We start from the raw sequence: 16,446 nt of genomic DNA, 5'->3' as shown, positions 1-16,446 counted from the left end.
AAGTTATAATCATCTCCTATTTACTGGTTGAAATGCAAGCGTTCTCTGATAATGCACCAAAGATTCTCCTTGAAATGACTAGCTGAAATAGTTAAAAAAAGTAAAGACCTTCCTATAATCACTTTTATCTCAGTTGAGTTAATGGAGTGGCTGTCCTTTTCTCCTTCTGTTGTGCCCTAAAGTTACAGTGATGGATCACATTGTGAGAAAAGAAAAAAAAAACTCAGGTGAAGTTATCAAGGTAGCTTCTTGATGTATTAATGGTGGCCCACTTCCTTCTGTCTCAGTTGTAGCAAGATGGAAGAAGTCTAGAAAAATGGGGTGAGCTCCTGTTACTTGTCCCAGCTTCTGCCAACCTAGCAGTTCGAAAGCACGTAAAAGCAAGTAGAAAAATTGGGACCACTTTGCATTAAATTTAAAAGGAAATATGCACTCTGTACCTACTCTGTAGGGACGCGATGGCTCAGTGGCTAAGACACTGAGCTTGTCGATCGAAAGGTCGGCAGTTCAGCGGTTCGAATCCCTAGTGCCGCATAATGGGGTGAGCTCCCATTACTTGTCCCAGCTTCTGCCAGCCTAGCAGTTCGAAAGCAGGTAAAAAATGCAAGTAGAAAAATAGGGACCACCTTTGGTGGGAAGGTAACAGCGTTCTGTGCGCCTTTGGCGTTTAGTCATACGGGCCACATGACCACAAAGACATCTTTGAACAGCGCTGGCACTTTGGCTTTGAAATGGAGATGAGCACCACCCTCTAGAGTCAGGAATGAATAGCACATATGTGTGAGGGGAACCTTTATCTTTACCTTATACATTAAGATTACACTAAATATAGATATTGTGCATGGCTCAAAACTGAATGGGAACCATTTTGCGGTTTCAATGTTAGGAGAATGTATTACTATGCTATTTCCAGGAAATGCATTTCTCCTGTAGGGCAAATAGTAACTACTCTTTGGGACCATATCATTGGTTCACATGCTAGGTATGGGGAAGGGGGTAGTTATTCCCCTCCTCTCCTGCCATAGAGTTTTGATACTCTATTGCAGGGGTGTCAAACTCAATTTCACTGAGGGCTGCATCAGGGTTGTGTTTGACCTTGGGGGGTGGAGGTGTGGCCAGGGAGTGTAGCCAGCTCGACGTCACTCATTTTGGGGGCACCGTTTTTGGCTGCGACAGTCTCCTCCAGCATTCTGCCAGCGAAAACGCGGCCCTCCCGAGCTCCTTTTTCGCTGGCAGAGGCATCGCGGGGGCCAATCCTTTGCTGTTTCCAGGCAGCTCCGTGGGCCAGATCTAAGCATCCGGGTCCGGCCCACGGGCCTTGAGTTTGACACCTCTGCTCTATTGGTTTAAAGCTGATAGGTTCATGGTGGTTATACAAGTACATCTCTTCGGTATTGAGGTTGGGCCCCAGTTTGTTTTGGTTTGATAAGTTTTAGCCATAGAATTTTTAATTATGATTTTCTTTGAGGCACCACAGAACTTGGTTGCTAACTAGTTGCTGGTTGGTTGTCAGCCAGATGCTCGGTTACTCGCTAAAGAGGAAGCCAAACAAAAGGAAGAGCTGCAAAATGACAAAGAAAGAGAAAGGAGAGAGCAGCTGGAAAAGGCGTATTTGAGAGGAAAACACGCCTTGAAGATGGTTCGACTGGCAAGGGTAAGTAAAACATAGACATTCTGCCTTTTCAAACACATGTAATAAAAGGAGAATTAATAATTGCAAATGATATCCTAGCTTCAATAATTTTTAAAAAAATCTTAACATTGTAAAGTATTTTGGAAAAATTTTACCTTTAGCTTCATGGGACGCGGTGGCTCAGTGGCTAAGATGCTGAGCTTGTCGATCCGAAAGGTCGGCAGTTCAGCGGTTCGAATCTCTAGTGCCGCGTAAGGAGGTGAGCTCCCGTTACTTGTCCCAGCTTCTGCCAACCTAGCAGTTCGAAAGCAAAAAATGCAAGTAGAAAAATAGGGATCACATTTGGTGAGAAGGTAACAGCGTTCCGTGTGCCTTTGGCGTTTAGTCATGCCAGCCACATGACCACAGAGACATCTTCGGACAGCGCTGGCTTTTCGGCTTTGAAACGGAGATGAGCACCTAGAGTCAGGAACGACTAGCACATATGTGCGAGGGAAACCTTTACCTTTAGCTTCCAGATTTGTAGTAGGAATGTTCTGTTGTTGAAGGAGAAATATATTTGAAGATCTGAAAACCATTCTGTTTTCTACCATTCTGCAGTAATTTAGGCAGGGAGGAAGGTTGAGGCTTGGCGTTTGAGGCTATAAAAGTGACGAAACGCAAACAGTATCTATTGGCTGTTAACTACTGTATTGTCAGACCTGCCAATTTAAACCTTTAAATAGAAAAGATCCTTGGCTCCATGTGTTGAGAAAGGCATAGTTTTATTAGAAGTTAAGTGTATTGCAGGAATGCAGAGCCAGAATCCCTACATTCAACTTTTCCCTCCCTTCGCGACCTCCCATCGCCCATCCCCATGTGACCAGTCAGGTTCAGGCAGGATATTTTCCTAACAGGTCAGTTCAAGCACAGGATGGTATCCAGCTGGTATTGCCTGGTGACCTTGAAGCAGCATTTCAAAGAGATACAGCACCTACTTTCGTTTACCCCTTTGCCTGCTCCCCTTCCTCTACTTCATAGCAGTCTGTCACCGAACAGTAGTGAAGCACAAGCAAGCATTGAGATGGCAGCTGACACCGTATGTTGAATCGTTTGCAAGCAGTGCAAACTGAATCTTAAATAAAGTTAGCAATCTTTTCAACATGACTTTACTTTCTGGCAATTTTTACCTCATGACAATAACCAAAACTAGTATGAAATACTTAGCGAAGGGTTCAGCATTATACTGGTATTATGAAAAAGATATGTGATGCCCAGTGGTTCTTTATTGAGAGATAAATATGCAAAAGATGTGTGGAGGCTGAGAATATGAATTACACACACTTTTGTATGCAAATGATGCTGTTGATTGAGAACCCAAATAATTTGCTGTGAAAATTAGTTAAATTAGGTAATAAATTATGTAATAAAGATTAATATGCATTAATCTATAAATTAATGCATTGACGAACAAGATTTTTAATATATTAAAATATATTTCTTGGTCATGAAAATGCAGTAAAGAATTGCAAATTATACCTGTATGTAGCCTGTAGAAAAGCTACAGCAACTGAATAACATTTATTTTGTGTACCTTGTTCAAATATTTCTTCATCAATATCCACCACCAGATTCTGACATGGAAAAAAAAACACAAGTGATCTATTGCAAAAAAGAAATGTTTGTCAAAAGAAGTAGAAATGTTGTGTATAAGAGTGTGGTGTTTTATGGATATGAGGCTTGGATATGCCAAGAGAGGCATAAAATATGTTAGATGTGCTGGAAATGGCTTTAGATAAGATATATGTGCAGTAAGGAAAGAAGATATATAATCAAGATTGAATGTATGCCAAATAGAATAGAATAACAGAGTTGGAAGGGACCTTGGAGGTCTTTTAGTCCAACCCCCTGCTTAGGCAGGAATCCCTGCACGACTTCAGACAAATGGTTATCCAATCTCTTCTTAAAAACTTCCAGTGTTGGAGCATTCACAACTTCTGGAGGGAAGTTGTTCCACTGATTAATTGTTCTAACTGTCAGGAAATTTCTCCTTAGTTTTAAGTTGCTTCTCTCCTTGATTAGTTTCCACCCATTGCTTCTTGTCCTGCCCTCAGGTGCTTTGGAGAATAGCTTGACTGCCTCTTCTTTGTGGCAGCCCCTGAGATATTGGAACATGCTATCATGTCACCCCTAGTCCTTCTTTTCATTAAACTAGACATACCCAGTTCCTGCAATGGTTCTTCATATGTTTTAGCCTCCTGTCCCGTAATCATCTTTGTTGATCATCTCTGCACTCTTTCTAGAGTCTCCACATCTTTTTTACATCGTGGCGACCAAAACTGAATGCAGTATTCCAAGTGTGGCCTTACCAAGGCATTATAAAGTGGTATTAACATTTTATTAAATGAATGTGGCTTGTTTACAGAAGTGAGTGACCAGTATAAAAGAAGTAGTTTTGTCATATAGAGAAAAGCAAATGAGATTTACTTCTTACTGCCATTCAGTATCAATTATGAACAATTCCTTTGGCTATTTATAGCAAAGTAATAACCATAGGGACAAGAAACAATATTCATACAGGTGCATAAATGCAAGAAAACTTTTCTGATCAGAAGCTGTTGAACTAAGAGAGAATGAATGTTGGTCCCAAGGGGAAAAAATCAGGCTTTCTATCTCTCTTATCATTGCCATCGTAAGTTGGCCTAGTTACACGATGTCATATTTCTGTCACTAAGCAAGGACTACCTGTAATAATAGTAAACCTTTTCTCTTACTTTGACCTTATGAGTGAGTAGTGTATCTTATGATTTATGATGGTTGTATTTATGATTATGATCATGGTTTATCACTTGTTGCTTGTATGTACAGTGAGAGCTTATGTACCGGAGACAAATTCTTGTGTATCCAATCACACTTGGCCAATAAAGAATTTGGTTCTTTTCTCTTTTCTTTTCTTTTCTTTTCTTTTCTTTTCTTTTCTTTTCTATTCTATTCTATTCTATTCTATTCTATTCTATTCTATTCTATTCTATTCTATTCTATTCTATTCTATTCTATTCTACTCTACTCTACTCTACTCTACTCTACTCTACTCTACGTTTTATTCTTCTCTATATTCCATTCTACTCTACTCTACTCTACTCTACTCTACTCTACTCTACGTTCTATTCTTCTCTATATTCCATTCCATTCCATTCCATTCCATTCCATTCCATTCCATTCCATTCCATTCCATTCCATTCTATTTATTCTTCTCTATTCCCTATCCTATCCTATCCTATCCTATCCTCCTTTTTCCTAGTATATAACCTCTAATCTGTTCTGCTAAGCCCGAACACTCAGATTCCTAGTACCCAAGTTATGTCTCTGCTTCTCATAGTAATCCCCTACCAGTTTGCACCAGCTAATTACAATCCCCTCCGTTATATAACCAAACAGTAGTAGTGAAATGCGTGAATTACTTCCAACTTGTACCTAAATTTGGTAGGCTGCATTACTTACATCTAGTTTTAAGTAGAAATACCTTTCTGTGGTATATAAAAGCTTTGCTTTCTTTTTCATAAATTGATTAAAATGGAAGTTTAGACGTTTCCTCATTTTCTCTATTAGGGGTTAATTTATCTGTGATATTTTACTAATTCGGGAGAAACACTAGAAAATTGAGCTAGTAAAGGAGAGTGTACATGGGTTTACCTTCCCAGAATGCTTAATGTAATTTTAATGTACCTAATGTTGCAGAAAAAGGAAAACTTTAATGTTTCATTTCGAGTAGCAATTAACAATATATGTATTCAGCACACAAGAAAATCATCAGAACTGAAGCTATCATTTCATAATGATGTATGACTAATAAAAGTCTGCTTTTGGACCATAAATCATCTTGAAATAGGGCACTTTTTAAAGAAAGTTACACGTTGGTATTTGAAGCCATAAGTTCTACAAAATCATTTGCTTCAAAGTAACTTACATTTCCGTATACATTATGTTAACATCTACACATGTATTAAAACTTACACTATGAATTACACAGCTGATGCTGCATTCTCATTAATACATATGCCCTCTTCACATTTTAATTGATTACTTTCTGCGATTTTCTTTACAAAACAAACTGCACCAAAGTGACGTGATGTCAATAAACGGATGTTTGTAGGAATGACTTTTTAACAAAATATCTCTGCTTTAAAAGGACAAGGAAAAGTTAATGAAAGAGCTTGAACAGATGCAGAACGTTGACCTGGCCCACAGAAGGCGGATTGTCTCCCAGATGCCCCCGCAGCTGTTTGAACCCAGCTATAGGCGTGTGGAAATCAAAGAAGAATGGCAGAGGGAGCTGGAGTGTGCCTTCGAAGACATGTATACTGGAAATATGAGTAAGCATAATTTAGAACTCTAGGTTTTTAACTATATACAAATATAGAAATTGTCTGAGGAAAATACCATTTCACACTGGTGAAGTCCAGTCACTGCTTCACATAAATTGTCTCTGTACTCCAGAATGAGCATTAAATTTCTGCAGTGCAGGGTTCATTTATGTATTTCTCAGTATCTTTCCATACAGTATCACATAATCACCATTGTTGTTCTATGCCAGTGATGGTTAACCTTTTTGCCATCGCGTGCCAGGAGGGTGGGGTAGGGGGTCACGCGCTTGCATGCTCACACCCATAATTCTATGCACCCCACCCCGCACATGAGTGCGCAACCTACCCCATGCTCCCCCCACTCCTGGCACGCGATGGCCCGTTTTTCTTTCTCATTTGGTTCCAGGGCCTCTCTAGGAGACTGGGGAGGGCGAAAACGGCCTTCCCCACCCCCCTGGAGGTCCTCCGGAGGCCGAAATGGCCTGTTTGACAATTTCCAGTGGGACCGGAAGGCCTGTTTTTTGCTGTCCCCAGCCTCCAGGGCCTCTCTAGGAGTCTGGGGAGGGTGAAAAACAGCCTCCCCCACCCCCCCCCACCCCCGGAAGTCCTCCGGAGGCCAAAACGGCCCGTTTGACAACTTCCAGTGGGACCGGAAGACCTGTTTTTTGCTGTCCCCAGCCTCCAGGGCTTATCTAGGAGTCGGGAGGACAAAAACAGCCTTCCCCACCCCCCCGGAGGTCCTCCGGAGGCCGAAAACTGCCCATTTGACAACTTCTGGTGGGCGGGGAAGGCCGTTTTTTGCCCTCCCCAGATTCCTAGAGAGGCCCTGGAGCCAGGTGAGAGAGGAAAACGGGCCTTCCCCACCCACCCCAGGCCCTCCGGAGGCAGGAAACAGCCTGTTTCCCTACTTCTGGTGGGCCCAGAAGACCCGAAAATCAACTGGCCGGTGCACGCATGTGTGCCGGAGCTGAGCTTGCATGCCATAGGTTCACCTTCATGATTCTCTGCCTTGTTTCTCCATGAATAAGAAGGAACTAAGAAGCACCTGGTTTTCTTACCTCATCCTTTCCTTCTAATGTTTTAAGATTTGGAAAAGAACTCCATTTGGGAATCCCACCTGTTTGCTTTTAGGTGGATGGGTGCTTCACATTTTTAACAGAAATGTATTTAGGGCATAGTTTGACAGTGTTATTCACATGCTGATTCTTAACAGCAGATAATTAAAATTACCATATGGCTGACGCGCTTGTTATAAATTGCCTCACCACAACATAATTTTATCTTGGCACAGTTGGCCACGATCAGAAATAAAGGTAGGGGGGGTTTTTTGTTTGTTTTTTTAGTCTGTATCCTAGAACATCATAATATGCATTGTTGCTTTCATTTTGCTTTTTCTTTACACAGAAATGAAGGGAGATCTTATTTTGCACCTCGATCCACAGCCTTTGCCAGCTCTCTCCGAGGCATCTCAGGATGATGAACTAGAACTTTCCCAGGAACCAGAACCTGTGTGTGAATTGTCTCCAAAGTTGGCAAATGAGATAGAAAACGACGAGCCAAGCGGTACGAAGAATTCCAAAACCATGTCTGTGTTCACTAAAACAGCAGCATGCAACAGCTCTGTTTGTCAGTGAGACTTTTCTAAAACAGTATAAAACAGCAGCTGGAGAAACTTACGGTGTTCTTCATACTTTTTCCAGAAACCTGTCTGCAGTTTTTACATTCAGATTAGTCTTATTGTCAAATGCATGAGACAGTGTGTCAGAGTATAAACACTGGGCAATATAATTCAGTGAAGCAACAAGCCAACTTTGGCTGATCTCTGACTAAGTAGAATTGGATATAATTAATCTAGGATAAAAGGCCATTAAAAGATCTCAGGGCTATAGATTAGTTTGGGAAGTTAAAACAAACAAGCCAACAAATCATTAGGCCACCACAATTAACTCAGAGTGCCAACTGGTCACTTCATGCCAGTTTATGTGAACCAATTGTAAAAGTTATTACTAAGAACCAAAGGTTGCAATCCAGCCCTTTGTGATTACAGCCCATGCTTGAGAACTGGCTATGTTCTTAGCTAAGCAGGATAAAGGTAAAAGTAAAGGTTCCTCTCGCACATATGTTAGTTATCACCTTTAAAGCGCTCCATGGCCTAGGACCTGGGTACCTACGAGACCGTCTTTTGCCACCAATAGCCTCCCACCGACCAGTTCGTTCTCACAGAAAGGGACTACTCAGGGTACCATCAGTCAAATTATGTCGACTGGCAACTCCCAGGGAGAGGGCCTTCTCTGTGGGGGCTCCAACCCTTTGGAATGAACTGCCCCCGGAGATACGGAATATCCCTGATCTCCGTGCTTTCCGCCGTGCCCTCAAGACCCTGATGTTCCAACAGGCGGGGCTAAACATACGAACATGTGAATGATTTTTTAAAAGTTATCTAATTCTGGGTTTTATTTAATTGACCAAACTAAGTAATAATTTTAATTAGCAATTTTATGATGTTTGTGTGTCTATATTTTTCTTGACTGTACACCGCCTTGAGTCCTACGGGAGAAAGGCGGTATAGAAATTAAATAAATAAATAAATAAATAAATAAATAAATAAATAAATAAATAAATATGTGCTAATCGTTCCCAATTCTAGGGGCCAGTGCTCATCTCCATTTCAAAGCCGAAGAGCCAGCGCTGTCCAAAGACATCTCTGTGGTCATGTGGCCGGCATGACTATTTATTTATTTATTTATTTAAATTTTTATCCCCCCCCCCCCTCCCGAAGGACTCGGGGCGGTGAACAGCCAAAATTAAAAAACATACAATATAAACATTAAAATACTATAAAAACAAAATTAAATTTATATTGGCTTCCCCCAATTTAAAACCCCTTACCCATAAAATTCACCAATTAAAAGATTTTTAACCCAGCCTGGCTTGCTGAAATAAAAAAGTCTTCAGAGCTAAATGACTAAATGCCAAAGGCGCACGGAACGCTGTTACCTTCCCACCAAAGGTGGTCCTTATTTTTCTACTTGCATTTTTTACGTGCTTTTTTTTAATTTTATTTTAAAAAGCAAAACTTTATTCATTCTTAAAAAAAGCATTTAAAACATACAAAAGCTTGATTAAGTTAAAAGTTAACCTAATCAAGAAACAAATTTGCATATACATATACAATAATCAACTTCAACTACTAACTAATTTCTATTATTATATAAACATATATACAAACCTACAGTGACATATTTCATTTTCTATCTATCTGACAGTGCATTTTTCTTTAGTTACGATAATTTCCTCTAAATTTCATCTCAACCCATTTGGCCTCCTTTGATTTATCCACTGGTACCCTCTATTCCATATTTTATGTGCTTTCAAACTGCTAGGTTGGCAGAAGCTGGGACAAGTAACGGGAGCTCACCCCATTACGCGGCACTAGGGATTCGAACCACTGAACTGCCGACGTTTTGATCGACAAGCTTAGCATCTTAGCCACTGAGCCACCGCATCCCTTGTAAGCAGGATAGAAACCTCAATAAAATCAGTAAATAAAGCCCAGGGTTCCTCTGTTTTGAAGTTAATGCAGGACGTGCTTAAAAGGTTAGTGGGACAGCAACAAAGCTCCATTGAAAATTTAAGCAGGGCCTTCCCTACCAGTCAGCTGTATAGGAGGAAAGCCAAGGCGAATTTGCTCCCATGGTGCAGGAAGCTATCTCTGACTGCATGGGTCTTGCTGGCCTCAGTGCTTTCTGCTCAGTTGACCCTCAACTTTATCCTGCTCAGAAACTGATTGTTGTCAAATCTTGATAATACCCTGGACTACCATTTCCATATTGTTACCAAGAAAACTCCACGGATGGGGCCAAGTAGTCAGCAGAGGTCAAGCTTAGCTCAAGCTTAAATTGAGCCAGTTGGATCCTGTGCAGTACTAGACAACACGGCGGCAAGGCTTAGCAGACACACTTGGTTTCATTCATAAAATAGCATAATTTGTGACATTGTTTGTTTGCTCAGTATGGTGCACGGCTTAGCAAGTTGTGTGAGTTCTGCCAATACCCAATGAACTTAAGCTGTGCATTTGGGATAAATCTTTCTGAACTGATAGATTCTCCAAGTTTTATTTAAAATAAATAAGCCTTGGTGGCGCAGCGGACTAAAACTGCTGTTAAAGTAGCACTTAGCTGCCAGCTGCCTACAATTACTGCGAGTTCAATTCTCACCAGGCTCAAGGTTGACTCAGCCTTCCATCCTTTCGAGGTGGGTAAAATGAGGACCCGGTTTGTGGGGGCAATAAGATGACTTTGTATAAAATAGAACACTGCTTAGGGGGGCCCAAAAAAGCCCTACTAACCAGATATATACAAAAGTATGAAGGCTATTGCTTAAAGCATTGTAAGCCGCCCTGAGCCTCCGGAGAAGGACGGCATATAAATAAAACTAATTAAAATAAAACAAAACAAAATGCTCGTTCTATGGCTGTGGCGGTTTGCATTCATCTTTTTGTGACTAGCTTTTGTGGATTGCAGTATTTAAGGACTGCAGGATAAAATCCTTAATACTGTATTTTTCAGACTATAAGACGCTCCAGACTATAAGACGCACATTAGCTTTAGAAGAGGGAAAACAAGAAAAGTACTATTCATATACCATGAAAACTCAAATTACTATTGCAGTTCATTTTCATTTTTTTTTTTTTTTTTTTAGGTAGTGAAGTGGACAAGACATGTCAGCCTTCGGCAAAACTAGCTCTTAAAAAATTGCTAAACAAGATACGGAACCAAAAAGACAATTGGACATCAAGATGTGAGTCAGAGGCTCAAAGTGACATTGGGACAATTGAGTCAGGGACCATTTCTAATGAAGGAGAAAAAACGGCTGGATTAGCATCTGTGCCTGAACCTGAATCAAAGCAGGATCCTACTGCTAAACCTTCTGAAGGTACAGGTTTTTTAATCCCTATTTTGTCTGTACATCGGACTTGCAAAACTGACCATAATGATTGATTTATTTAGTATTATTTATTTATTTAGCAAAATAAAGTGTCAACAAATAGAATTGCAGTGGGATAGATGTTCTAATTCAATAGCTAAGGAAGCTAACTGTCTAACTGCTTCTGGTGTGGCTGTGGTGAAATCAGTCCCAGCGCCTTGAAATTTGCTGAGGGGACATTGAACTATATGTTCAAGCTATATAGTTTGTTCTGATGCACTACAGTTGCCTTGTGGGCTCTCAGCCATCCCCATTTAAAGAGCTTTGCCTTAATTCTGGCCTGGCCTATCCTGATTCTATTCAGGTGGCTCCATATTTTTCAGGGCAACTGCATTCCCGGAACTGGTTTTGTTGGATCTGTGTGATGCATTTGGTTGTGGTTATTAAAATGTCGCCATCTTATGCACCATTCTTCATCTAGATCAGGAGTGTCAAACTCACAATGACATGTCACATGATGTATTGTGACTTCCCCCTCCCTTCGCTCAACTGGGGGTGGGCGTGGCCAGCACATGACACATCCGGGCCGCGAGTTTGACACCCCTGATCTAGATTGTAAGACAGTGGTATGCTATCCAAATTGGTTTCCTTGAGAGACAGGGTGTCTAAAATTTTATGTATTGGCAGATCTCTACGAGTCCATGGTGTGTTTAATCTGATTCCACTCTCAAACTGTCCATTGTTGTCGCTTAGATCGACAACAGGGGGGATCAATGCTGGAAAGAATGAGATCGGGTGGGGGGGGGAATGCTAGAAAGAATATGGAATCATGAGACATATAATGATAATGCCTTTTTAAGAAATCCACCAGCCAATGGCATCCCCATTTTGTTCATGCTGCAGAGGGAAGGAATTGGGTTTCTGCAACTTAGATTCACAAAGACTTTTGGAGAAGTAAATATATATATATATATATAGAATGTTGATGCATTGTAGTTGGATTTTATAAGGAAAAATCGGAAGTATTAATTATTAAACCTCAATATGGTGAACTTCTTTTATATATAAAGAATTTACATGCATTTATATGCTGTTTACTATATTCTCCGTAAATTCCTTCATATCTTAGTATTCTGCTACCATTTTAAATGTTTAATAATGTATGGTTTGCTTAAATTATTCAGACTGTCTGTAATCTAATATTTGTTTATATATTTTAGAGCTTCCAGAAATACTGGACCATACCATTGTTGCTGAAAATGAACTTATAAAACAAGCGCAAGAGCAAACCACTAAAATTAGAAAGGAGTTAGAAAGATTCACACAGGTACAACAATTTTTAGCAATATCAATGCATTAAGAGTTTTTATAAGATTGTTTTTATTTCATATTTGAAATACTTTAAGTGTTACTTTGGTTAGGAATTATATTTAGCGCTATTATTTTCAGGGACGAGGTGGCTCAGTGGCTAAGACGCTGAGCTTGTCGATTGAAAGGTCGGCAGTTCAGCGGTTCGAATCCCTAGTGCTGCGTAATGGGGTGAGCTCCCGTTACTTGTCCCAGCTTCTGCCAACCTAGCAGTTCGAAAGCACGAAAAAAAAAATAGTAGAAAAATAGGGACCACCTGTAGTGGGAAGGTAACAGCGTTCCGTGCGCCTTTGGCGTTTAATCATGCCGGCCACATGAACACGGAGACGTCTTCGGACAGCGCTGGCTCTTCAGCTTTGAAACAGAGATGAGCACTGCCCTCTAGAGTCGGGAACGACTAGCATATATGTGCGAGAGGAATCTTTACATTTACCTTATTATTTTCAAGTTGCATTAATTCCCTTTTTCCCCTTTTTGGGGGCTGCAGAAGACATAGTATTTTTCATATAGCGATATGTTTTACCTGAAGATCTATCGATACTATTGTATGGAACATAATAGAGTTGGAAGAGACCTCAAAGGTATTCTAGTCCAACCCACTACTGGAGCAGGAGGTTCTATACCAGGGGTGTCAAACTCAAGGCCCGGGGGCCAGATCTGGCCCGCAGGGTACTTAGATCTGGCCCGCAGGACTGATCTGGAAACAGCGAAGGACTGGCCTGCGATGCTTCTGCCAGTGAAAATAGAGCTTGGGAGGGCCACATGCGTCCCCCCCCCCCAGTCTCCATTTCCACTGGCAGAGGGTTGCAGGAGGCTGTGGCAGCAGAAAACGGAACTCAGGAACCCGTTTTTGCTGGCAGAGTGCTCGGGCCACCACAGGCGCCCTTGATGAGTGACATCGAGCTGGCCATGCCCACCCTGGCCATGCCCACTCCGATGGTCAAACACAACCCTGATACAGCCCTCCAATGAAATCGAGTTTGACACCCCTGCTCTATACCGTTTCAGATAAATGGTTGTCCAGTTTCTTTTTGAAAGCCTCCAGTGATGGAGCACCCACAACTTCTGCAGTCAAGCTATACCATAGGTTGGTTGCTCTCACCGTTAGAAAATTTCTCCTTAGTTCTGGGTTGCTTCTCTCAATGGCTTCCAACCATTGTTTCTTTTTTTGGTGCTTTGGAAAGGAGCCCTCAAATATTGAATGTTTGAATCAATAGTACAGAATTCTTCAAAAATAAAAATATAATACCTTAATAATACAGATTTTAAATAGGTGAAGATAAGGCCTCTACTGGATCAGGCCAGTCCGTTTCCTGTAATCTAAAAGTGGCATGAAAGTGATAGCCTCGTCCTTTGGGTTCCTTAGTAACTGAAGTTGCCTATGATAGAATGTCCTGTGATTTCCTATTTCAGGAAAACTGCCTTAGCAGCTACATTTTAAGCAGGGAATATTTAAACACTTGAATAATTAATCCCAACAGCAGTCTAAAGTAGCCTGCAGATACCTTTATCCGTTTGGCAATATTAGATAAGCGAAGAAAGCAGCCCACGCAGTTTTTGAAGAAACGATGAATATTAGTTAATATAAATCTTGCATCTGCACATTTGAAAGTCGTGATCGTGCAAGGTTAGCAAATGCGAAAGTCAAGCTTTATAGACAGAGATCCGATTTAAGCAGCCATATTTAATTCATAAGATTTCTTCCCACAATTCATGAATGTTATAAATATAAACAATGCATAGCCAAGCTGTGTGTTTCTATGCGTGCTTTCTTTCTTTTCTTTTCTTTTCTTTTTTTTTGCATAACACATGCGTTATGAAATTCTATTAAATTTTATTTAGGTCTTTTACCTTTTGCTTTGTTTGAATTGTATATATGTTTTAATTTGTAGGTTAATTAAATTAAAACAATTATTTTAAAGGAGCTGAATGTTGCGAATCCAAATATAGGTCTTTTGTGCATCGTTGTCATAAAAGATGAAGGTAATACAGGTTGTCCTTGATTTATGACCACAATTGGGTCCAGAAAATTTGTCATTAAGCAACACTGTCGTTAAGTGAGGCATCATGTGACCTCACTGGATTTTACTATTTTACTACCATGCAGTGAATCTCTGCAGCCATTAAATGAATCAGGCTTCCCCCATTGACTTTACTCGTGGGAAGCCATCCGGGAAGATGGCAAATTGTGATCACGTGACCACAAGACACTGCAGCTGTCATAAATATGAGCTGGTTTGCCAAGCATCCCAGTTGTGATCACATGACTGCAAGGTGATGCAGTAATCCTAACTTTTGGCTCTGGGCCATGTCACTTTTTTCAGTGCCATCCTAACTTTGAGCTGCTGTTAAACCAATAGTTGTAAATCGAGGACTTATCTGTAACAATCGCCTGTTTATATATGAGTCTTCTGTAGCCTCTTGTTAAAACAAGCTGGGAATCTGGATTAATAATGGTAAAAAAAAAAAAAGCATTAATGCTCTCCTAGCAATATATTTAACATTTCTGCCATGTATTATTTGGAGAAACCTTGAGTCCTCCTGCCATTAACATAGGGCTACTGTTTGCTTGACTAGACTGCTCAGCAACAACTGCAGCAAACAACAGAGCAAAAAATACAACCAGAAGGTGATTTTCTGAAGGCCAAAGTGCAAGAGCAGGACACTAAGACAGAGCAAGAATGTCAGACAGGACAAAATGTTTTCGATTCTGTTGCGCGTCAGAAACAGGAAACAGAATACAAGGTACAAATAATACAAGGAGATAATGGGGTCGTAGAGATTATTCTGTATGCTCGTGCTAATTTTATAAACCAGTGGCCAGATTTGATAAGGTTTTTTGTAAGTCTAGTGCAGGGGTCTGCAACCTTAAACACTCGAAGAGCCATTCGGACCTGTTTCCCACAGAAAATAAAACACCAGGAGCCACAAACCACCTGGGTGAGAGTGGCCAACTCAATGTCACTCACTTCCACCAATCACATGACACCCCCCCCCCCCCGGTAGCCACATCTACCCAGCTGGTCATTAGGGCAGCTAAAAAACACCGGAAACCACAAAACCCTTTTGACATCACTTCTTCCCTCCCTCCCCCCTCTCTCTCCCTCTTTCCCCCCCCTCTCTCTATATCTCTCTATGTTTCTCTCTCTCCCCCTCTCTCTGTATATCTCGGTCTTTGCCCCGACTGCTTCTCCATCCCCCGCCGTCCCCCTTACCTTCACCGGCCAGGTGAGTAATGACTGGGAGGGGAGGGTGAGGGGCCAGCCAGTGGTGGGATCACCCGACAGGGAGCCACAGCAGAGGGCCCAGAGAGCTGCATGAGGCTCCAGAGCCGCAGGTTGCTGACACCTGGTCTAGTGCTTGAGTTGACAACACAGCCAGGGATGCTAGTGCATCTGCAGACGTGTTTCATGGCACCCACTTGGAATTGGGTGGCATATATATTTAATATATTATTAACATGAGTTTTAGAGCCTTCGTATTAAGCATGTTTTAATTTTTTTAAAAAACTGATAAAGTCAGTATTTAAAATTTGTTGCATCCCATGATGAATTATGTTCCAGAACTGCTAAACTTTGTGATATTGTCATTCGATGGGGAAGAATAACCTAATAAGTGCATTTCCAGCAGATTTTTTAGACCTGTCTTTTTAAACCATTCTTTGGGATGTGCTAGAACTAGAATTTAATAAAGAGAGATGGAAACTTGCAACGTAAACTAGGATGGAATAATGTAACAATCAAGGAAGCTTTATTATGTTTCTGAGCCTGGGGTGCTGAATGCGTTAAGGCACCTGTTTGCTGGCTGTATTTACTAACTTGCCAAGTATATTGGCTGCTATGTGTATTTATTTTGGATGTTTTTATTTTGTTGTTTTTAGTATTTTAATTGTAATATATTTTTTGAATTGTACACTGCCAGAGTCTGGCAGTGACTGAGATGGGGGGGGGGGCTATAGAAATTGAATGAATGAATGAATGAATGAATGAGAGAGTAAAGTAAGTTTCCTGCTCACTGGAACATTCCCCAAGAATATTGTATGCTGTGACAGTTCATTTATAATATTTATACAGCTGCCCATCAGTCATGATTGGGCAGCATACAATGAAAAGCATAAAACAATAATTTTAAAAGCATTAACAAGTAAAAAAAAATACTAAAATTATTATTATAAAG

The 16,446-nt window shown here is 40.8% G+C and overlaps 1 protein-coding gene across 1 annotated transcript in view; it reads left to right on the top strand.

The window, feature by feature from the left end:
• The window catches only part of CEP295 (centrosomal protein 295), a 56,955-nt gene that overhangs the window by 14,532 nt on the left and 25,977 nt on the right, over positions 1-16,446 (top strand). The window contains exons 7-12 of the mRNA XM_070942907.1: positions 1,514-1,654; positions 5,802-5,985; positions 7,381-7,539; positions 10,678-10,911; positions 12,123-12,229; positions 14,848-15,015. Coding sequence (XP_070799008.1) covers positions 1,514-1,654; positions 5,802-5,985; positions 7,381-7,539; positions 10,678-10,911; positions 12,123-12,229; positions 14,848-15,015 — 993 coding nt within the window. The remainder of the gene's footprint in view (positions 1-1,513; positions 1,655-5,801; positions 5,986-7,380; positions 7,540-10,677; positions 10,912-12,122; positions 12,230-14,847; positions 15,016-16,446) is intronic.

This window comes from Pituophis catenifer, unplaced genomic scaffold (assembly GCF_029215685.1).
Source record: "Pituophis catenifer annectens isolate HBS135680 unplaced genomic scaffold, rPitCat1.0.hap2 SCAF_4, whole genome shotgun sequence".
NCBI classification, from domain to species: domain Eukaryota; kingdom Metazoa; phylum Chordata; class Lepidosauria; order Squamata; family Colubridae; genus Pituophis; species Pituophis catenifer.
Note: the sequence above shows the minus strand (reverse complement) of the source record. Positions and strands in the feature narration are given on the sequence as shown.